This window comes from Acanthaster planci, linkage group LG20 (genome assembly GCF_054643075.1).
Source record: "Acanthaster planci isolate LZ-2023a linkage group LG20, COTS_SCS, whole genome shotgun sequence".
Classification (NCBI taxonomy): Eukaryota; Metazoa; Echinodermata; class Asteroidea; order Valvatida; family Acanthasteridae; genus Acanthaster; species Acanthaster planci.
The window spans coordinates 1,177,220-1,199,952 of NC_141796.1; the positions used below are offsets into that span (position 1 = coordinate 1,177,220).

At 42.8% G+C, this 22,733-nt stretch overlaps 2 protein-coding genes across 3 annotated transcripts; one reads left to right on the top strand and one right to left on the bottom strand.

Moving 5' to 3' along the window:
• The first annotated feature begins 824 nt into the window (after nt 1–824).
• On the top strand, nt 825–11,427 carry saal1 (serum amyloid A like 1). 2 transcript variants are annotated; one of them, XR_002597703.2, is made up of 11 exons: nt 825–957; nt 3,363–3,490; nt 4,548–4,757; nt 5,648–5,727; nt 6,279–6,454; nt 6,915–7,038; nt 7,684–7,784; nt 8,192–8,368; nt 8,761–9,245; nt 10,212–10,430; nt 10,779–11,427. XR_002597703.2 is itself a non-coding variant. In XM_022227998.2 (10 exons), exons 1-10 carry the CDS (start codon nt 945–947, stop codon nt 10,359–10,361), a joined length of 1,644 nt encoding a protein of 547 aa, XP_022083690.2. In that variant the 5' UTR covers nt 825–944; the 3' UTR covers nt 10,362–11,427. The 2 variants fall into 2 exon arrangements, 1 of the variants encoding a protein (XP_022083690.2); XM_022227998.2 differs by having other exon boundaries at nt 10,212–11,427.
• LOC110975574 (fibroblast growth factor receptor-like) lies at nt 10,369–22,269 on the bottom strand. Its single transcript, XM_087130716.1, has 13 exons — nt 21,835–22,269; nt 20,896–21,273; nt 18,551–18,862; nt 17,836–18,210; nt 17,222–17,400; nt 16,599–16,815; nt 16,224–16,325; nt 15,887–16,071; nt 13,488–13,610; nt 13,135–13,246; nt 12,768–12,864; nt 12,546–12,645; nt 10,369–12,138 (listed from the first exon to the last, which is right to left on the bottom strand). Exons 1-13 carry the CDS (start codon nt 21,857–21,859, stop codon nt 12,052–12,054), a joined length of 2,292 nt encoding a protein of 763 aa, XP_086986842.1. The 5' UTR covers nt 21,860–22,269; the 3' UTR covers nt 10,369–12,051.
• Nucleotides 22,270–22,733: the final 464 nt, after the last annotated feature.

Sequence of the window (22,733 nt, forward strand, 5' to 3'; positions counted from 1 at the left end):
ACAGGGGTACGTATGGTTGCAAGGTTCAATGCACTTATATTCAAGCCCCGTTGAAAATGTCAAATCAACTGGGCTTTTATTCGACAGCACTGGGATTTCGCAAACAAGACATAAATTATCTTGCCCTTCAAATCTTTCCATTTCTCTTCAACATTAGCCGATGCATTTACACAAAATAAAACTAACCCAGGAAAAGTGCTGCAGAATCTCCAGTCTGCAAGCAGCCATTTCTTTTAATGGCATCCCTCTACTTTCTCGGACCATTTTCAGGTTTGGAAGTTCCTCCAAACCATTGAATGAGGTGATCGATCGTGGCAAACATCTACATTATGCACCGTTTCAGTGTTGGGGCCAAGCAATTCTTTTTCAAAGGAGGAGTGAGGAGGCACTTTTCATACTACACCAGAGAATCGATTACAAAATAATTTAGTTGCAACTTAATTAATCGACTCCTCAACCGAAAATTAGGCTGAAATGTTCCCCTAGTGGCAAATGTAAGCTTTGTGCAGTTCCACAACCAGAGTTATTAATCCATCACTGTAGAGTCGGCTCGTATTGACAAATGGTATGCATGCGTAATATGCCCCTTCGGCCAAAAGGGTGAATGGATTTACCAGATTCCACGCGTGGGGCGTTTGGCAATCACGACAATTTTGACAAAGTCCTACTAGAGTTGCATCTGCCAGTTACGTGTTTGTCCAGAGCTAATGGAAATCCGTGGAAACGTGCAGACAATAGATCTATAGCCGGAGCTCTTCTAGAACCCTGTTTTGGACACGGCTGAAGAGCGCGGCGCGCGTGCGCGTGCAGCTAGCTAGGTGGCCCCAGCCAACTTGGACAAACGAAGTCACTTGGCGGCGCTAGTTTATTTGCAAGAAACGAAGGTGGACAGAGCATGTCGCGCCAGGTTTTTAAGTAAATTTCAAGGAAACCACTTCATTAAAATGTCCTTGCAAGGTAATTTCTTTTAAAAAAAAGTCTCAGTGGTCAGATGCTTATCAGTGTGTGCGGATGTGTCCTCGAAATCATCATTAAAAATATGAAATCTAAGATAATACCCAGTCGTCGTGGTCGTAAACCCATTTTGATTTACACGTGTGCCTAGTTTTCGGCCAGTTCGTTTAACATGTTTAATGTTCTTGAGGTCGGATCGGAGCGTGTGTTAAAGTGTTCCATTTATTACACTCACGTCTGGGCAAACGGGCAATTCTCCATTCACTTTGTACAGAGATATTGCATGTTTTCCTCCTTTTGGCCGTATTGTGATAGAAATAACTAGGCCTAAAACCTTTTCAGTATATAGTCAAGAGTGTTGGAAATGTTCATAGTGCATAGGCCCTACATGTAAATAGTGACATTTCAGGCACATTTGATAAAGGTTAAGAGTTTGAGTCAATAATTCAGAAGTACAGTGTACATTATTTTTTGCTCCATTAACCCTCCTTTGGTTTTACAGCACAAATGTGCACAAATGCCCACAGTCACTGGTGAGCATGTATTTTCTATATGGAACTCAAACATGCACAGGTTCAGTGTGTACACAGTTGGTTGCCAGCACAAAATGACCCAGGGTCTTTTGTGCAGTCCTCATCACTGCATTTGGTTTACTGCACAATTATGCACATGAAAAAGTGAAGCACGGTTGTGGGGCAGCACAAAAGTGTAATCTGATATTCCTGTGAGGGACAGTTGGTGCAGTGCACAACACAAGGCAGCTGTGCTTCTTTGAGATGTTCACCAAATGACCCAAAGAGTGACTTCAGCATAGGAGGGTTAAGTTTTGAGTGTAAAAGTTGGAATAGCCATTAACTGATGAATCAGAAGAACAGAAGAATCAGTGACGTCATCCTGACCTCGAGAATCGATCTGCTTAAAGATTTAGGACAACACCCACAAATAAAAATTAAAGGCCATGGAAAGTCTTCAATAGAGCTATTTTTCTTTACAGAAACACCTTCTGACATGGCAAAACAAAGTTGAAAGGAAATTCTGTCTGACCTTTTTAATTTGACCTGCCTTCAATCCGTGGTTCGATCTGCATTGACAATGATTGAAACAATATCATGCTGATGACACTGCTTTATGGGATCATCTACAATGAAAACGATTAAGTTATTCTTCAAAATGATTTGTCTCAGATTGATATGTAGGTTTTGGTATCTCACACAATCTCTCCTGGAAAACTCAACCTCACACGGTTGTTTGTAAGGCAAATACATGTAGGTTGCTTGGTTTTGTTTTAAAGAAGAATTGTTAAATGTATGGAACCTGCTGTGATAGTTAAGCTGTATTCTACCTTAGTCAGACCAGTTTATTGAGTATTACGCAGCCCCGGTCTGGTGCCCAAACTCTGTCTCTGAACAGGACTCCCTGGAATGAGAGAAAGTTTACTCGATGCTGTCTTGGTCTTCCTTGTAGACGTATTATCCACATCCAAAAGAAGGAAAACATGGAGTATTAGGAGCGGTACCCCAGGCTGTGTTTGCCATTCGTAATGAATAGATTTCATTTTCTATCTGTCTCCTTTGTTGTTAAATATTTGTACAGACAATTTGATACACCTTTCCCCATCCTAAATTATCACACTTCCAGAAGAAAATTTTGTCGCGGTCACGCAATCACAAACCAACGCTTTTCACCAATCATTGTTTGATTGTTGATGTCCTCGTTTGCGGGACAACAATAATCACGAGACTCATGACAGCATCATGTTCAGCTTGACCGCCTTCTTGAATAATGTGCCTAACCACTATCTTACTAGTCAACTCCCAAAGTGCATGTATTTAATCCTGTGTACATGAGTTTGTTTCAGCATTCAATTGGGGACCCTGAACAATAGAGGACAATAAGGTCCCCAATTGACTGAGGGCCCCCGATTGACAACTGTGTACAAAACATACAGGTGGTCTTCTAAAAAAGTTAAAGTACAAACAAAAGAGGAACAATAGGGGGTCCTCAGTTGCAGGCAAATACACACTCGACTGTACATTTAGGTGTTTTTTTAAATTCTGGGTTAGTCTGGGTTATACCACATTATTAAACGGGGGGGGGGTACGCGTCCTGCACAGGGGGTTCAATTTTTGGTCATTCAAAGTTGACCTGTTGAGATTTCACCGTGGAAGCATTTGTGTAATAACATGTTCTATCATTTGATTGTAATCAGTGTAATTAGTCCAGTGTGCGTATCCTATTATTAAATGAGGAAAAAGTTTATTATTTATTCTTGTTTTATGTAGTCATTTCTTTGTCTCGCAACATTACGTGTAGCCCTACATACGATAGGTACATGTACATAAGAGTTAACTTGAAAGCCACATAACGGCTGTCTAACTGTAGCCACTACATGTCTGCTTACTCACAAGATCGTAACCCGTCACCACCTTTGGGAGATGAGCTGAACATCGACCCTGCGATCCTGCATGCGGACACCATAGGGGACACAGTCTTCAGCAAGCGATGGGTTTTTGCAACTCTCATGAAACTTCTAAAGGTAAGGAAATGTCTGGGTCACCAGGTAATATCCAAAGTTGGTCAGTCGGTGCTGAAGTTAAGTTTTAAAAAAGATTTCTAAGTTACCCGTATGTAGTTTGTTAGTGTGTGAACATGTAATCAGAAATCAACAGGGAAAGGAAAAAATATCTGGAAGAAAGAATTCCATGATGCTGCATGACACCCTGTGCTGATACCCTCTAAGACTGGTCTTAAAATGCCAAGTGTTTTCTAAGAGAATTCCAAAGAATTTTCACTGGTAAGATTGACTTTTTAGGACCTTTTACTGCTTTTGACTGGACATGTAGCCGCACAGGAAATTATTGGCATCCATACATGGTATTCTTTTCTATATGAATCTAGAATGTTGAAAAGTCATTGTCCTAAAAAAAACAACTGCTTAGTTTGGGCGAATCCATACTTTCCCCTGCTGCCACCTCTGTGGCCCAGGTTCAATTCCCACCAAGGCTTACATGGATTTTGTTCTCAGTCACTGCTTTATTCCTAGTTTTTTCCTGAAATTTCCTCCCATCTTTGGAACGAACATTTTTTCATTGCTAAGGGCAGTTGTTGGTGCGACTTGAGGTTTTAACCTTCATGTAAGATACCTCACATAACTCTATTGGACCTTATAAAACAGTTAGCTAAACCTCAAGTCCCCTGCGAGCAGAACAAAAGAAGGCGTGTTTGTAAATGAACTTGACGGTCCTTTTACCAACTCCCCAAATACTCGCGCAAGTATATGCGCGTTTAACATGGAGCATGTTGAGTTCGCGCAACAAAGTTACTCCGGAATGTTTGGTCTTTGCGTACACGCAAAATGCGTACAAGAATCTGGTTTTAACTATCTGTCTTTCTTTCACCAATTGGGGGTGCACGTCAGCTCCGGGCGAATACAGCTACCCTGGTTCAACAGAAATATTAAGTACATTTGTAAATAGAAATAAGTAATTCAGTGTTTGGTATGAAAGACTCGTTGAGCTTAATGTTAGAAAATTGGAATGCATGGAATTGGTGGAGTTGGTCAGGAATTTGACCTATACTTGTACTTTGCCCAGGAAGTAGAAAAGGAACCTGAGGGAAAGTCACCACAGGAGCTGGATGCAGCAAAGGCTCATGGGATAGATATTGACGAGGGCCTGGAGACTGACTTGTGCAAGTTGTGGGACATGACAGCCAATCAGGATGTTGCAAAATTTCTCCACGAGTGGAAGTCATTGGACATCTTGACGAGTGTTATTGAGCAGACCACAGCACCTCGGGCCACTGTAAGCATGACGCCCAAATTGTTTTTACACTGTATGGTAACCCTGCTGTATGCAGCAGCATTAAGCCTGCTATTATTGTTTTGATTGATTAACCGTTCCTGCTTGGATTACATTTTCAATTTATTGAGCAGCCATTTTTTTCCGTAAACTAATTGCATGTAAAATCTAATCAGTAAAAAGCCTTTTGCTGGTTACATTTGAATAAATTCTGATACACTGAGTTCTTTTAATTCATGTGAACATAATAATTGAATTCTCATACTAAAGACACTGTTGCTATACCTCGTGATTTAGGGCAAGCTTTTGCTTACCTGTAGTTACTCAAGAAATGTCTTGCACCAAACACTGTTTACAATGGATGAGAAGGGCACAAAGGAACCAGTCCATTCCCAAGATGGTGGTCACTGTGCAAAAGCTTGCCCCCAATCTCGAGGCAAACGTGTGTAGCAACAGTGTCTTTAGTCTAGGGAATTCAAATTGTTATGTATATGTGCAATGAGATAACACAGTATACCAGATTTTATTCAAATGTAACTCACAAAAGGCTTATTTTCAGTGCACGTCATTCAATTGCATATCTCAAGTGCGACCATTCTCTGTGCTATCCCAGACGTCTTGCTCGAGATTTTTCGAGATGTTGGGATTGAAAAGTTTTTGACCATTTTCCTTCACCATCTGAAAGCAAGCTGTTATTTTACCTGATAACCTTTGATTAATCAAAAGAACACATGTAAACGAATGATCTCCTTGTAACAAAGTTAAAAGGACCAGACAAATTACTTCGTTATAACCAGGACTTTGTTGAAATGTTGCTTGTTTATTGACTCTGATAACAAGGACATTTGATGACTACAGTGATATCAAACTGCCAGTGTTGTTTTATCATGCAGGAGATTTGCATGGGTATTCTGGCCAACATGGCTTGCAGCCGGGACATTGCGGGTTACATCAGCCGTAGTGACAAGATCAGGTACATATGTCTTCTTGTCTTGCCCTAGGCCAATGGCAGTGCCGTGGAGTCGTGAGTCTGGGGGGGGGTCGGCAGCTAACAGAGTGTTGGTCAAAGAGGGAATTTAATTGTAATGTTTGCAACCAACTGCTGAATACCAGGTTATCTCTGCACTGTGCCCTGGGCTGGAGCAAGAGAGGGTGTAATTTTCCGAGCAACAGAGGCTCCTTTTCTGGTTTATATGACCATGAATGCACGTGTTACTGGTAGGTCACTGCCAACAAAATGAACACTCCTGACCAACATGGCTCTTTTCAAAGATGAGGGGGTGCTTCTGCTAAAGGTGGATAATGGCTTCTCATTCTGGCTTAGAACTTGAACGTGGTGTGACTAGTCAGTTTATACAAGGACCTTCACGCGTGACAGGATGAACAATGAGAAAGGAATGCTTTTGTTGCTGTTCATTTGAACAGCTCGTGACTAGAATTCAGACAAGAGGTCTCGTAGTGGTCTTGTTATGGTTATGACTGCAGCACTACACTCGACACAGTTTTGGTTCTTTTTCTCGTCAGGTCCTTGACGCTGGAATTTCTTGGAAGCAGTGACACCCAGACCCTCATTCAGACCACCAGGCTTCTCCTGACCTGTTTGTCCTGCAAGCTGGAGGACACTGTGGGATTGTGGCTGCAAGAAATCACAGAAGAGTTTTGCTCCAAGCTGTCCTTCGTCTTACAAAGCTCCACTAACAGTGAGTCTAGAATTGTCAAATATTGCACTGGATTCTTGAAGTGCCGGATCTTCCCCCGATCGCTGGTTTCGATAATCAGCCGTGAACTGATATACATCTGCCATCCTTGTAGGCAAAGACCACTGAACCGTGCTTTCATGTCGTATAAATAGGTAAGCCTTCAAATGCTCCATGAATTCTGCAAAGTATGAGAAAAATGTAGAGCCAGCACCCAGTACTGGATAAATGAAAACTATTCTCAGCACAAGTGGTGAGGATTATGTCATTTAATGAAGAATTCGCAATGATTTCACATAAAAGTAATCCTCGCTCTCTGGTTTACAATGTACGACATGCAGTTGCACAACCGAATGATTTCTTTCTGTAATGATGGCCAATCAATGGGAAACCACGTAGTCACGTAGTACTTTGACGCCTTTTGATCGATCCTATGGGCAGATGTCATTCTCATATCTTTCAGTCGAGCTCCTGTACAACGTGGGCTTCATCATAAGGACACTGTTCTCACTGGATGAGACGCTGGTGCAGGATTGGACAGACAGTGAGCAGATTGTCAGCATCATCGAGGCCCTGAAGCAAGTCAAGTAAATTTTTGGACGCATTTCTGTTTTCTGATCCCAATGCATCAGAGAGATCAAAGTTTCACTGGAGTCAGTCTGAACAGTACAGACTACCGAAGTGAACACGTCACATGCACAACTATGTCTGCAAAAATGCATTTGTACGAGACCAGCGTGTGAACCAACATACACGCGTGCTCCACTTGTTAGCACTACACCGCCTGGTTCAAAATGACATCACACTTCTGTCCTGGAGTTGACAAAATTTAGTCAGCATTCCCAGAACGTCAAAAACTAAGTTTGTCCCAAAAGTTGACGTTTTGACTCTAGTGAAGACATAGCTCCCCCCAAGAATGGTGTAATAATAATTCTGCAGTTTGGTGCTTCCTTAATTGATTAAACAACTGTAAGACTGTCTTTCAAAGTGTTTCTGTAAATGCCATTAATTTGTGTCTGAGTCCGAAGAACATCCCATCTTAAAATTTTGTACAGCAAACTCTAGTCATCGTTGGCAAGATGAAGGGGGTAGTGAACTACATGTAAAACGGATGACCTTAGACCCAAATCAAACCCTCAAGACTGGAATCTAATCAAATTTTTGAGACCTGTATCTTGGGTATTGTACTAATGAGTTGACGTCCCTGTCTCCCCTTTGATCCCTGACACAAGGTCTGATGGGAAATCAACAGCTGGCCAATCACGAACCATCTCCTTGCTTCTGAGCTGTTTAGAAATCATTGTTGCCGATGATGATGGTATGACCAATCTTGGTAAGTGTGGTATGAAGACAAATGGGATCTCTTCATGTTGAAAAGGGGTTTAATGTTTCCATTTTCACCACCATAATCACTGTACCTGATTATTGTTGGTGTCATGAGCACTATAATAATCGTCATTATGATCGCAATCTTCACAATCTCTTGTTTTATCACCATCTTTGCGAAACAAAACACAATCGTCATGACAACCACTGTATTATGACCATTATCACCATAGTCAGTGCAACCACAATCACCATCACAATCGTTATCATTCCAGCCACTATTATCATGATCGTTATCACCACCACAATCATCCTGATCATTATCTCCCCATTCATCACAACCGCTGTCATCACAGCCATTGCCACCACTTAGCATTCCACCATCATCCTTAAAGCCAATTATTACAACTTCAGTATCAGCCAGTGACACTGTCCTGCCCCTGTTGACGGACTTCCTGTGGAGCTTCTGCGAGGATGAAGTGGTGACCGTAGAGGGCAGCGAGGGTAGTCTGGCCTCCACCATCTACATTGTTGAGGTTGTCATGGCAAATATGGAAGGCCTAAATGACATCGTGGACACCCTGAACAAGTGTAAGAAACAATGTTCTTGTTCAAAATTAAACAGATTCCAGAAAACAGGGGTGTGAGAATTCAGCTTTTCAGTTGATTTCAGCTTTTTTTGTTAGTCATTTATTCTGAATTTCAGCTTTTTTTACACCTGTTCTGTGCAAAATTATGGGAACATTTAAATTGCAGGTTTGTGATAGATGTTTTCAGCATATTGTGTATGCTGCCACTCGCACCCCTGAGAAAACATGGCTGCTGATCCCAGCATCAACGCATTGGTTTGTCTAACATGCCGTACAGTAATTACTTATTTTTACCATGTTGTGATGTTCTGATGTCCTTAACAAACTGTGCTGTACACGTATGCATTTTACGTTTTTGTGGATATCAGTTGGTTTCCTTTTCATTGTTCACAGATCCCAAGCTTTTGAAAGGTGCTGTTGAAATATTTGCCTCCCTCTACTCACAGAAGGCAGCAACTAAAGAAAATGCTCTTGCCGACCCAAAACAGGATTTGCCAGGCATAAGCATGTCAGAGTCAAATGATCAAGAAACTCGCGACAAACAGTTGACATCCTCAACAACTGGTGACTCTAGTAATGGAGCGCAAACGATCCCAGAGAGAGAGCCAGATAGGGACAAAAAGGGTGAGTCGGACACAACAACAGGTGTTCAGCCGTCCAAGGCAAATTCGGAGCAACTCGTAGACACTGAAGCTACTGCCACATCGCCGGTAAGGCAGAGCTCCAAATCCAACGAGGCACTGGTCGAGGGACATGCTGACGCCAGTGACAACTCGAGTGGGGATCACGACACAGTGGATGAGAGTCATGACATTGAGCGGAAGGAGCTGTCTGACAATCTCTTGTCCTTCTTTGTGTTCCTGTTGCGGGAGTCAGGGGTGAGTTTTGATTGCTTTCGATCTCTGAGCTGACATTCATGTAGAATTTGAGCTATAATTTGATGCAGTTGCAAGCCACTCAACGTGTGTAGGTAGGTCAGATAGCTCTGCATTTCGGGGACATTCCTTTGTCAGGAAATTTTTGACAGGATAACAAGGACTTAGTTATGTCCCTACAACATTTTGGGTTTCCTCGGCATTTTGAATCCTCAAAATACATGGAACTGCTCTTCAGTGGTTGTGCTGTTCCCACAGCTGTAGACCAAGGTTGTGTAAACTGGCCAGGAGTGAGGTAATTGAAATTGGTCATTTTTTCACTCATCATAAAGTGCCCTCATCTTTTTTCTGTCTCAGGGTTCTACAGAACGAGGGTTTTTTTTTAACAATGAATGGTGGACGTGAATCTCTCGAGATGTAATTGTCAAGATTTACAAGATTTTTGATGAAAATGCAAAGAAGTGTAAGGAGAAAGTGAGCATATGTCAATAAGCTGCTGCATCAACGTACATGTATGTGACCTTTGCCAGCAGTCATACATACACTTGCTTCGGACCTGCCGTTTTTTAGGAAGAATGCCAAATTAGTCAAAGATGTAATTCAAGGTAGCTCAAGGTTTACCTCAAGGTTTGAAGAGCTTAATACTGTAGGGCAGTTTTGTAGTTAGTTTTGTAGGGCACCTCAGGGCAAAACTTCCTGTGACTCTTTAAGTATGCATTCTTCCATCATTAGACTTCATATTCCGGGAAGATCTTCCTCCTGAACATTTAGCTTTTACGACATGCGCCGGCTGAGAGATGCTTGTGCTCTCTGATTACGTAGGACAGAATTCATTGGAGCTTCATGCTACTCAAGGTCTACGTTGAGGTGTTATGAGGTTTAACAGGGTTTCGTAGGGCGCTTTAGGGCTAAAGTTTCGATGACAGAATCTGACCTGCTTATTCCCTTGTCCTCTGTTCCTCGGTGCAGGGCGGTGCATCCCAGTCGCAGGTCGCGAAGTTGCTGAGGGACGCCTGCGGCCACAAACACCGGTCGGTCGTGAGGCAAGGGATGGCCCAGACCAAAGCGAATCCTGAAATACAACAACTTCTCGCAGCTACGCTTGGAGAAAACACATGAAGCCGTATAATCTTGACGTCGAACGCCTTGCTTATTTTATTAACTTGTACAGTGCCACCTGTTAATACAGTTAAGTAGCAGTTTTAACGAACACACCTGGTGTTTGTTAAAAAGAGGAAAAGTCATGTTTTAGTAAGCCATGCATCGAGGAAAATCTGTGTGGCTGCCCCAAAATGGAGCCTTGGTGGCGCACTATTGTGAAACACCCGTATTGTGAATTACTACTTAAGGCTTACAAGTGCATGTAAAATGATTCACTCAAGACCACGTTTTGCGAGTCAAAATGTGTCATGCTGTTACTGTGGAATTGCCTTAATACTTGATTAGAGAATTCTACACGGAGGTATTCCTTGTCCTCTTCATTTGACTTTAGTCATTTCTCAATTTTCCTCACTCACTTTCTTTTATAATTGACAGTTCAGATTTCAAGAGGAGGACATGCACTGTATGCGCACACTTCTTCTGACAGTGCTTACATTTACCAGGCGACATCCTCGACAAAAGAATAGTTCAACTTCACCCTGTTATTCTTTCGCTTATCAGTTGCTGTTCACTGCGGAAAAGACGTCACGTTTCCCTTACCCTACCGAGCGACTTATTTGTGTGTTTTTTTCACATTAGTCATCAATTCGTAATTGGTCACCGTGTCTTACATAAACGGGAGACACAAAATTACTTTGCTTTTCTTACGCATGTAGCCTGGTCGGTTATAGGAAGTAAAAGGCACACAAAACAAGTTGGTATCTACAAAAAAAGTACATTTATATGAAACCATTCAGATGGTTTACTTTAACTACAATAAAGTCCCTGGATCAAAGATACGAGTTTTTCAAAAATAAATTTACTTTTCAACCTAAAACAATTGTTAATGGGTCATCTGTTACAATTTCTACTGTGGTTACCACAGCGTGTTCTTAAACCTCCTTATGATGCATGTAGTTATTTACAATATCATTTATTTCATGCGTGTTCCCATGCACGTTAGTTTAACTTTCTGTTTCAACATTACGCATAAACAACCTTGAATTCTCGTTGAAGTATTAAACCTTTCCTTTTTTCGCAGCCACTCTTAAATGGTGAATACCCTTCATTCGAAAACTCCAAATTGTAAAAACAGAATCAAAACAGTATGTTTCTCCATCAAGAGTTTCTTTGATTTCTGAAAAAACTAAGCCCTGTTTAACTTTCTGTATCATATCTGCTTAAGCGATGCAAGCAAAGCTAGCAAGGACCAAGGTTTTAGTTTTGTTCTGCTTTGTTTTTGCTTGGTTTTAATTAGTGTGGATTTTTTGGTTGCATCACAAGTAACGTTTTTGCTAGCCACAGTTGGCAAACTAGCAGAAATACCAGTGTTACAAAATATCACGTCAGTAGGCCTACGTAGTAAATACCGCAATACTTGAAGAAAATGACACTTCAAGGCACTGAAGAGAAGGAAATTTCCATGGTTAAAGTTTTCGCAGTCCGCCCAGCAAACACTTGTCATTTTTTTTGTGAACAGATCAAAGATCTGTAATGGGTGTTCCTGCCAGTACATCGGACCTCATTATCCGATAATCCAATCATCCTGTACACAGCGAGTTGTTTTTTCAAATGTGATAAAAATACCCCTTGCCGACATGATCAGAATAGCAAAAAGGTCTCGGCGACCACGATGAGCAAATTCGTCCATGATTCGCCCAACGAGACTCTAGGCTTCTCCCAGCAAGTAGGTTTGCACCAACGGGTTTTGGTAGAGGTAAACATCAGACGTAAATTGGGACATATCCATCAATTTCTGCATGAAAGGGACACGATGAGCATACTTGTAAAAATAATGCTGACGAGTATGCAGTCTAAAAGTTATTTGGGTTGGAAAGAGGGAGAGACGGGTCAACTGCATGTGTTCATAGATAAAATGACTTCAGTCTCTGTGTATGCCAAAAATGTGCGACTATTAAAAATGGAATAACAATACAAATGCAATTTAAATTCACATATTTATATATGTAGTACAAATTATATGCCAGACTTTGGGCATTCCCGATTCTGTACTTCTAAGTTTTAAATCTCACAACTGTTGCTGCAGTCCTTCACCCACCAACTTTCCGGCTCCTATGTACCAGTATTGCATAGAACTTAAACAGGTTATCTAAGCAGGTTATCCAAGGAGGCTATCTAATATTTGGCTAATTTCAGGCTCACCGAGTCAAGTTTTAACAGGCAATCCAGTCTTTGCCGTAGGTCAGTGAAGCTTGGTCTGAATTCGGGTTCGGTTGTCCAACACTCCGACATCAGGACATATCTGGAGAAGAGAAAAAAGGCTTTGGAGTAAACATCTCCCTCTCTTTAATCGAACCCGTTTTCATCATGGACGACAATCTGGTCACTTCTGTGTTAACAACTAAATGGGGAGTCACTCCTTACATTTCTTCCCCACAGTGAGCAGGTCTCGGAAGCCGAAAACCACCGAGCAGATAGACAACCATGGCCTCGAAGGACATGTCTGTGTAGGGCTGCGCGCCTAAGTGATAAATGAATTATAAGAAAAAGAGATACTCTGTCAACAGCTTGTAGATTGAGCAGTTCACAGAAGAGACAGTGGAGGCATCAACCAGGTTAGCAATACCTCATGAAATCAGCAGCAGCTACAAGGTGGTTAGGATGGGGCTTTTGAGGAGGGGGTCTGGAGGGAAAACATGTATTTGGATAGTTGATCGTTGGATAGGTCGTTGGCTTGCTGGTTAGTGTGGTCGATCAATCGAGTTGCCTGCCTTTGTGTAATTTTACATACCAAGCGTCATAAGCTCCCACATGAGAACACCGAATGACCAAACGTCACTCTTGGTTGTGTAGATGCTATCACGAATACACTCCAGGGCCAGCCATCGAAAAGGAATCGCATTCTGGAAAACAACAAACAACAGTTGAGTTGAGACCTGCTAGCAACACATCTCACTTTATCAAACCTATCCTTTCCATAAAGTTTCTCCAATTTTGAATTCAAGATATATAATCTCGATCAATTATATCCCCAAAGAATCCATTTTGACAAATGACTGCCACAAACGCTTGGATTAGTAAATTATCAGATAACGCTGTGGAAATTGAAGTTAAACTTCGCTCCAGAAGAAACAATTCTAATACCCCAGATTTCTGTGTGTACTGTCCTATTCCTTTGACATCACGAGCCAGGCCAAAGTCGCACAACTTGCAGGTTAGGCCTTCATCAAGAAGTACATTTCTTGTAGCAAGGTCACGATGGACCAACTGTGAATAAACAAGGAGAAACTAAAATTACCTTAAGCATTCATCGTTATTGTTTAAAGTCCACTCTTGTTAATACGAGGGTCTTGGGACTGACTAAATTAGGTCATTTTGTTATGCGAAAGCTGGCGTCCCAATCGTCGTGTGTGTTACCATGGAGCTATTATACACAACGCACGCACAGCGATGCGTTAGCGTTTCAGTTGGTACTTGTAACCAACACTAGAGCTGCGCTTGTCGCACGTAAAAATGGGCGGAAACCAGCTGTTCGTGGTGTGGATCGGACAGGAGGTTGTTTTGCCCGTGCCCGATGACAAAAGTGCCGTCAACATACCAGAGCCAGATTTTGGGACGATGGTCTGCGGTGGCGATGGCAGTTTGCTCGAATTCTTCCATGAATATGTTAGCTAGAATCGGGGATATAGGCGATCCCATGGAGGTTCCAGCCAACTGTTCAAAGAATTTGTCAACCTCTGGCACTTCTTGGATCACATAAACCTGCTTCACAGCAGCATCAAGTTCCCATGGAACAAGAAAGAAATGGCACCATTTCCTTTGTTGATGTTGAGGTGTCCGGAAGTCAAGATGGCCGCCTCTCCCACAAGGTGTACTGCAAACCCACCCACACCGACAGATACCTCCACAGCTCCTCCTTCCATCACCCCGAAATCAAGTTGTCTGTCAACCGAGCCCTTGTTCGCATAGCTCACAACATCTGCGACAAGACACACCTCACCGATGAACTGCACCACATTCCCACGGAACTTCAACGCAACGGCTACGTGCTCCAGCAGATCAAGACTCAAAACCCAAGACCGAAGGGTCACTTATACCCAAAGCCATTTAGATAAGGCCCCTAGTTCCGTTACCCTCCCCTACCTTGGTTGTACTTCCCACAACATCCAGCGTATCCTGAACAAGCACGGCATCAAGGTGTCCCACACAGCCCCTCTCAAGATCCGCAGCATGACGACAGCCCACAAGGACCGACAAGATCCGCACCACCAACTAGGGGTGTACAAGATCCCTTGCCAATGCGGCAAAGTGTATATTGGCGAGACTGGTAGGGACCTCCCTACCAGAGTCAAAGAACACCAAGTCCATGGCAGGAAGGGAGACTACGAGAAGTTGGCGATAGTCAAGCATTCCCACTCCGAAGACCACCGCACCCACTGGGACCAAGCGCACCTCATCACTAGCATCGTTAACTGTTACCCAAGGCGCATCACAGAAGCTTTGGAAATTCTCAAGCACAACTCTGTTCCCCAAGACATCGGTTTCTCCATCAGTGACATCTGGCAACCCCTGCTCACCTCCCAGTCCAATGGGTCCTCTATACCGTAGGACACCCCCACCCTGCCTATGGGTCTCCTATACCCTTGGCCCTCACCCTGCCCCTACCTATGCCCAACTGACACGCCTCGCTGACCTGCAGGACCCTCGTCACATCCCGCTGCATCCAGCCACCGTATATATACAGCTCCATCTTCAGCATCTCTTCAGTTTCCTGACGACGGACTGAGCACGTAGTCCGAAACGTTGAGTACGGGTTTTTTTCAGAACCACACATACTCATAGAGAGATATATTCCTTCGCATGGTGCTACCGCAAGCCTTTCCAGCTGTTGCTTTCCTTCACTATGAATAGCCTGAAATTTCATGGATGGACACTGTATATAAATATGTGTATACGTGTATGTTCAATACTTCGTAAAGAAGTTAACAATCATATGGAGCATCCCCACTTATACTATCTTGCACATGCAATAATAGGTCGCCAATGTAGGAAATGGCGATGAAAAATAATGACTGGAGTTATTTATATCTGATAATGACACCAAGGTTTCTCAAGCCTGAAGATACCTGTAAAGAGGAGACAGTGAAAAGCAGTAACAGTTTTAGTGGTGCAAGGCAAACCCCAAGCAGAGGAATATTCCGAGTAAAACTCATGGATCAGGCTAGACTGGAGACCCAATCCAAGTGGATTGAGCCTGGACCGCGAGGGTGAAAGGCAAGGAAAGAACCACTGCGCACCTGACTCTACAATCAAAACTCCCTCACGGGTCAAAGTCCAAATTAGGGGTAACCGTGAATGCAGGTCACACGAGAACAGGTCAGAACAGACCCCTGTTAAGCTCTTTAAAATGATCTACTTTCAAGCCTGCAAGGTTTATTACACTGTACTAAAATTGTTCTCTTAATTTTCACTTTCATGTATGGTGAATCATATCGCCCGTTTTCAAGAGGACAGGTCGTGAGATCATCCACTGTGATACTTACATGTTTAGAGGACAAGTACTCCATTCCACTAGCGATTTGGAAACCGAACAGCAGTATTCGAAGGGGGTTCATTGCTTCTTTCATTAATCCAGTGAGTCGTGTTTCGGTCCATGCCAGTCGTTTCCGTGTGATGAAGGCCTCCAGCGTACCATTGGGAACGTATTCCATGATCATGTAGAAAGGCTCTACAACCAGGCGAAACAATTATGTAAACATTGCCCTTCAAAGAAATTTGTTTGTACAGGTGGACAAACTACATGACGGGGTTGTCCAGTTAACATTACTAGTTAATTTAAATACTAAAAGGTAATGTTATTAACGTTTGCACAGATCTTACCTTTTTCTGTGCAACTTCCAAGAAACGATACGACAAATGGGTGTTTTTCAAGGGCTCTGAAAATGGCCAGCTCATTCTTAAAGTCGGTGGTGCTTGCATGGCCTGTAGCAGAGATTAAGAGATTTTTCCTGTGAATTTCTACTTGCTGGAGTGAAACTGGTTGGGGTGATTACTTACTGCCTTTATAATATATATTAAACAGTGTTTCAATACACATGTAATAAACATTGAAAAAGATAAGTGCTGTTGATGACATTAAAAAAAATGTACAGTTACTGTCTTCAGATACTGAAAATAAAGCCCTTGAGTGGATATGTGCCCGCTGTCCGTTTATCACGTATCGGTTATTATTGGCTTCGTTTAAATGGTGAAAACCTTTCAAGATTTTGACAGCAACTGTGGTGCTCTCTCCTTCGAGAATCCCGTCGGATTTAGCCTTCACAACCTGGCCGTAGAAGCCGTTGCCGATGACCTCTTCAAGATGAATTCCCTCCCTTCGGAACTCGAAATCTGGACAGTCGACTTGTGCCGGTGTTTCCGGCACCTGCACAGCAATTTCACTAGAAGCAGGGGCATCCCCCACAGACACTTCCTGCAAAATAACAGTAAAGTTACCAGGACAGAAATCTGACCACATTCAGGAAGGATTAAATACCGAAACGAAGAGGTATGGGTTAATAAGCACAGTGGTCCCGTAGTACGGGTTCTGGTGTTCAACTAAAATATAACGTTGCCAAGTGGGTTCCACTGACTCGACTCCCCACAGGTACCACATGGTGCATGCCTGTCGTAGCCGAGATACCTGACCACATTTAGTTGCCTCTGTTCACTATCAAATTGCGTTGATCTCAAGTTTTGTTAGAAATTAATTTAGTGGCCCAGCGATCATGAGTAACGATTGTGAAGCATTGTGAGACTTCACGGAGACAAAATGCTCTATGGGCACTAGTTGTTTTTGTTACAAGAAGCGAAGCCTGCAGTACTGCATGTGCACTCACATCTATTTCTGGTCTGGCTCCGGCCTCAGTATTCCGTTTTTCCTTATGTCTTATCGCCCTCAACTTCGTAGTTGTCAGCACCAGAGAGCAGAGACAGATGACCAGTGCGAAACCGGCAGCAGACGCGGCACAAATGGCCAGAAGTTTCCAAGGGAAATACTGGTACGTCTCAATAGTCGCTGAAACGAAAAGGTTAAATGTACATGTACTTCGAAACCGTTGCAGTCGTAATTATGGAGGTTCAAGAGCTCCTTCCTTTCAGTCCGACTTGTATAACATGATAAAATGGTGCATTTTTAAATTGCAGTTTTAATATTGGAAAAAACAAAAAGTGAGGTGCAAAAGTTTCGTCGCCACTTACACTTCGGCCTGCTTTTTACTTGCACATTATTACTATGAGTTCTATCAGTTCAGAGTTTCGCGAGGGATCGATTCCTTGAACCTCGTTAACAATTTGTAATGTTTGCACGGCGAGTTGACAAACCAGTGAATACTTATCGCCAGAACCAATAAGGAGCGTTTTACTTCAAGACAATGTACTACTGACGTGCACAACGTTAATATAAATTATGATTATGACGTATGCATAAATGAAACATTAAAATAACCATTACCCTGATGGGTTTGGACGACGATGCGAACATACTCCTCTTTAAATGTTGTGGTGCTATCCGGGTAGAGGACGAGGCACACGACGTCAATGGAGTTCACGCCTGACGGAGCATGTAAATAGAGTTTGCTCACCGAGTACCAACTGTGGGTTTCGTTATCCAGGAGCATCGACGAAAAGTGATCATGATATATCACTGATGAGAGGCCTTCGTGGTTGCGGCCGTTGACTTCCCAAGCAAAGTGACTGGTTGGATTAGAACCCACGGCTGTGCAGCGTAGTTCAAGGTTTGCCCCCTCGGTGACATTTCTTGTGCAGTTCATGCATTCATCGCACGTGCTTCCAGACGTCACACAGATTGCAGTATCCTCTGGTTTATCTGAATGGAAGTGGATGTAATTGCTCATTTACCTACGGGAATTGTAACTGCATGGTTTCTTTCCCAGTTGAGTATTAAGCCTAAGCCTTTATATTATTACTTATCGTCATAACAAATTAATTTACTATTATTCGAGTTGTTAGGCAGACTGTTTAAAAATCATATGTGGCGGTGGAGCCCCACACAGCTGAATATCAAAGCAAAACAAGATAAAGCATGCTTTATTTCTCAAAACCACCCCCTAAAAATTACACATTGCAAGCGAAAAGGAGAGAGACGAAGACCTGTGAAATTTATAAGAACAGATGGTAAAACACCTATTTTAACAGGTGATTATTACATGATACTGCGAGCGGTGCAGTTGCATTTTCGATGTTCACACCAATCTCGCTAGCCGCCACACACTTCACCCTCTTTCCAGCATCGGTCCGAACAGGCGTGAAGGTGAAAGTCCCTGAGAAGTTGTAGCAATCTGCTTGGATAAACTCTGGGCGAGCGTCTTCTTCGCTTTTGCGCAGGATTTCGTTCACGTACCATCTGAAATGGTACTTGTACGTGGGCTTTCGGACGCAGACTGCCGTACACGTAAATACAACGGGCCAGCCTTCGGTTAATGCTGAATTGTAATTTGTCAAATTCAGCAGGTCGGGTCCTAAGAGAGAAAAATCAAGAATTACTTTGCCCCTGTTATGTGACCAAATGCATTATGGATTCAATTCATAGTTTTGGTAAAGAGCTAAATTTGTATTGGATGGGAAGGGGACATTCGACGCCATCCGACCAGTTTGATTGTCCACGCAATAAACCCGATAGATTTCAAAAATCCTGGATGACACAAAGAAATATGAATTGAAACATGCCTCTGATTGGACCAACCATCGCCGTTAGTCCATGGCAAACGCCACTTTACAACGGCGTCGATAATACGCAACAGACTCACACCATGGGCAGCATTTTGTTACGTGGGTGTTTTCGTTTTGAACTGGTTTGCGTGAAAAGTGATTAGTAGCAAACTAATTCCTTTTAAGATGCTGCGTCTGGACAGACTTTTTAAAATGTAGTATAAGAGAAAAGCACATTTGGCGCGCATTAATCGGTCGGCCCTGCACGTACATTGTACGTGTAATGCTGTATATGTTATAATGTTTCAGGTCAAACAGGCCTCACTTGTACAGTTATCATCAACATTGACAGATCATATTATGCCAAGAGTATGACGTGGAGTCCAAATAGGTCATTCAGATTTCCACTAGGTATCACAGTATACAAATAGGTAAATCAGATGTCCACTGGGTGGGTCAAATATCCACATAGAAAAAATACCAAACGTCCACCAGGGAAATCAAATGTTGCAAGGCCTAGTGATTTCAAATGAGTGGATGTTTGAAGAAAAGTATCACGACATCAGTTCAGGGAGTGGGCGGCCATGCCTAAACTTCTACGACTGTTTTATGGTAGCCAATGCATCCCTCAGGTTCCCTCTCTATCTACATTTCATTATTCTGCTGTGGAAGTACATTTGTAGCCGCGGCCCAAAAATAACTTCGAACTATGAGGTGAATTTTTTTTTACTATACCAGGTCCTTTTGCGGTCCTATGCGCGTCTTTGGGATACTGATCTTTCTTACTCTGCAGTGGTTGGGTCTGGCCAGTGGGAGTCTACAGGCTTGTGGTGTATGCCTGGGGTGAGGGATTATATGAAACCTTTGCCAAATTGGCCCATTGGAAAAAAAACGCTATGACCACATTTGGTGATACGTGGGGACTTTTATCCCTGCAGGGTTGCCACCAGGGTTTTGATGATACTTTCATCAGAAAATCATGGTAGATATTGTAAACCAATTGTTGCTAAGGCCTATTTCTTTTCTTTACAGGAGTCTTCAGGTGAGGTAATTACTGTCTATTTGAAAAAAAATCTATACGTTTAGGAGAAACGACAAAAAGTGGAAATTCTTTGATTCGAATGGGCTTGGACGCGAAAACCACGACCCTCCCTCCACTGTCATTGTCTATTTTGTTCAAAAGAACAACAAGGCTTTAATGATGTTTTGAGAGCCGTGAGATGAATTCCCTCATTTGCCCAACGTTGGCTAGCTATGTACATTTGCATGTACATAAAAGCTTCATTCCAGTCCCAATTAAGCTGTTGAGTAACTCCTCGACTGGGTGCACAACTATTTCTCATTCTCAGGCCCTCGTGCTTTACACAAGTTGCACACAGATATGCAGTCGAAACCTTCAGTGTTGGGAATCATGGTACGGCATATTGTGCTTAACTTCTAGAGTCTTCAACGTATAGCTACCAAACTTTTGCTTGGGATATTTGAATGACTAATGTTGTATTTGGTGTAACTTTCAGTGAAGTTATGCACCAGTGGTCAGTTGGTTACATTATAATAGTAATTTTCTTTATGTGGATATTTGATTTCCCCCTTGGCATTTTAATTATCCATTGTGATATTGACGTGGCTAGATAGACTCTTGCTCTGGCTTTATCCTATTGTGTGAACATTTGATTGTCTACTGACGTTTGAAATACCTAATTTGCCACTCACTTAATACTGTGGATATTTTGACCTATTCTGTCGGTTAGCTTAATTTTCGCCTGGCATTTTGCTGAAAAAGCCTCGATCACCATTTCACAACTATGACCAGCAATGGCAGGAACACAATGAGAAAGATTACCCTGGTGCATGACGAATACTCCAAGATACTTCTCAGTGAAAACAGTCGCGTCTCCTGGATACAGGACGCGGCACGTCACGCCAAAGAAGCCCTCTCCTCGTTGTATGTCAACGGTGGCTTTGCTGACTACATCATAACTCCAAGAGGCGTCGTCGTAAACCTCCAAGTACTCCGTCTGGTTGAGTGTCTTGGAGACGTTCCAACGTTGCTGACCATGATCGATGTCCCATATCAGGTGACTGACGGGATTCGAACCCACCGCAGTGCATTCTAGATCCAAGCTGTCCCCCACGGTGACATTCCTCGTACAGTTCTCGCAAACATAACACGCATGCTGTTGTAAATTCCGCACACACAGTGTACTCGTCAACGGTGGACCTATTTTGTACAATAATTCAGAGACCAGACGCTATGAACAAGTCGATCGGACCAGACTGTATATTCTTTATGGTCCGTCTATTAGTATAATATCGCAAAGGGTTTGGGTTGGGTCATCTAGACTGGCTCAAAGGGATGATTTGGTGCCTTGACTGGAATTCATAGTCACAGTGTCCCACAAAAGTTTACCTAAACGGCTACACGAACAAAACCCAGGCAACTGAGTATGTAGCGAAGACATGCGAATAATATGTCTTATGCACCGGCTTGGGGGAAGGCAGTGCTCTCCGCATTTTCGACTGGGGCACCATCTTTTCTACTTGAAGCAGGTCTGAATCGGTCTGTTAATGGCTGCTGCCTGATGGTCTCAAAGCAGGCCCATCCGCTTTGTCCCGCCATCGTTTAGTAAACATTGACAGATTAAAGGATGTCGGAATTTAAGAAATTCTCATAATATATACCAAGGGAATGTTTCTCCCTATCTTCGTATTCTGTGCGTGTTCTGGCAGTGAGTAAAAAAGGGAATCGGCAACACAGTAAATGTTATAGATGAATTATTACCTTGCATGTCCAATGCTGCATTCATGGTTATTACCGTATCAGGACTGGCTGCCACACACGTGGCTACCAGGCCAGTGTGGTTTCTTGTTGGAGATAAAAATATGTCCTTGATGAAATCAAAGCAGTAAGGATGACGCAGGCTTGGGGAGGAAGTCAAAGAACCGCTCCGGTGAGGCACAGGAGGATCAAGATACCATTGGATGGAGAAAGCGAGGGGAAAGCAGGTTGCATTACACCTGAATACCACCGGCTGACCCACCGTGACCGGTGAGGGATGCTGGGTTAATATAACGTCTTCATAACGGGCTGCGTGGGGGATTTAATCATCCAAATAATTATTTACGGAAATTTCCGACGTAAGCCTGCATGAATTCTGCTGCGTGTATGTTTTTAATGAAATAACAGTATGCACTAAAACCTGCAAAAAGAAACCTGTCAAACTAGTAACCCTAAATGAACTGGGTTATTTCGGCCCGTCGCATGGGCCCACGGAGGGGGGGCTGATTCCGCCCCCCACGAAAACTCGGCGGTACCACTTTCGATTTTTTTTTATAGTTAGCATACGTGTAATTTGTAAAGATATTTCTTATCATTGCGAAATGTGAAGTTTGAAATCAGTCAGACGCATGGTTCTGCTGTTAAAGTCATTTGAATTTCATGGCTTCTTAATTGGTGCCAATACACGCGAGTATCGAGTACCGCGGAGGGCAAAAGTATACAGACCTGACTCGGAAAAAGAATGCGTGGTGACCAAAAACAGCATGCTCGATTTCACAAAACTGATGTCAAAATGACCGCAAAGGTTACTCTAAAGCTAAATGCTCAACTCCTGAAGAAAATTTACTACGGTGATATCGAAGAAAATGGCAAGGAAGTCGGATTCCGTCCCGGCTCTTCTA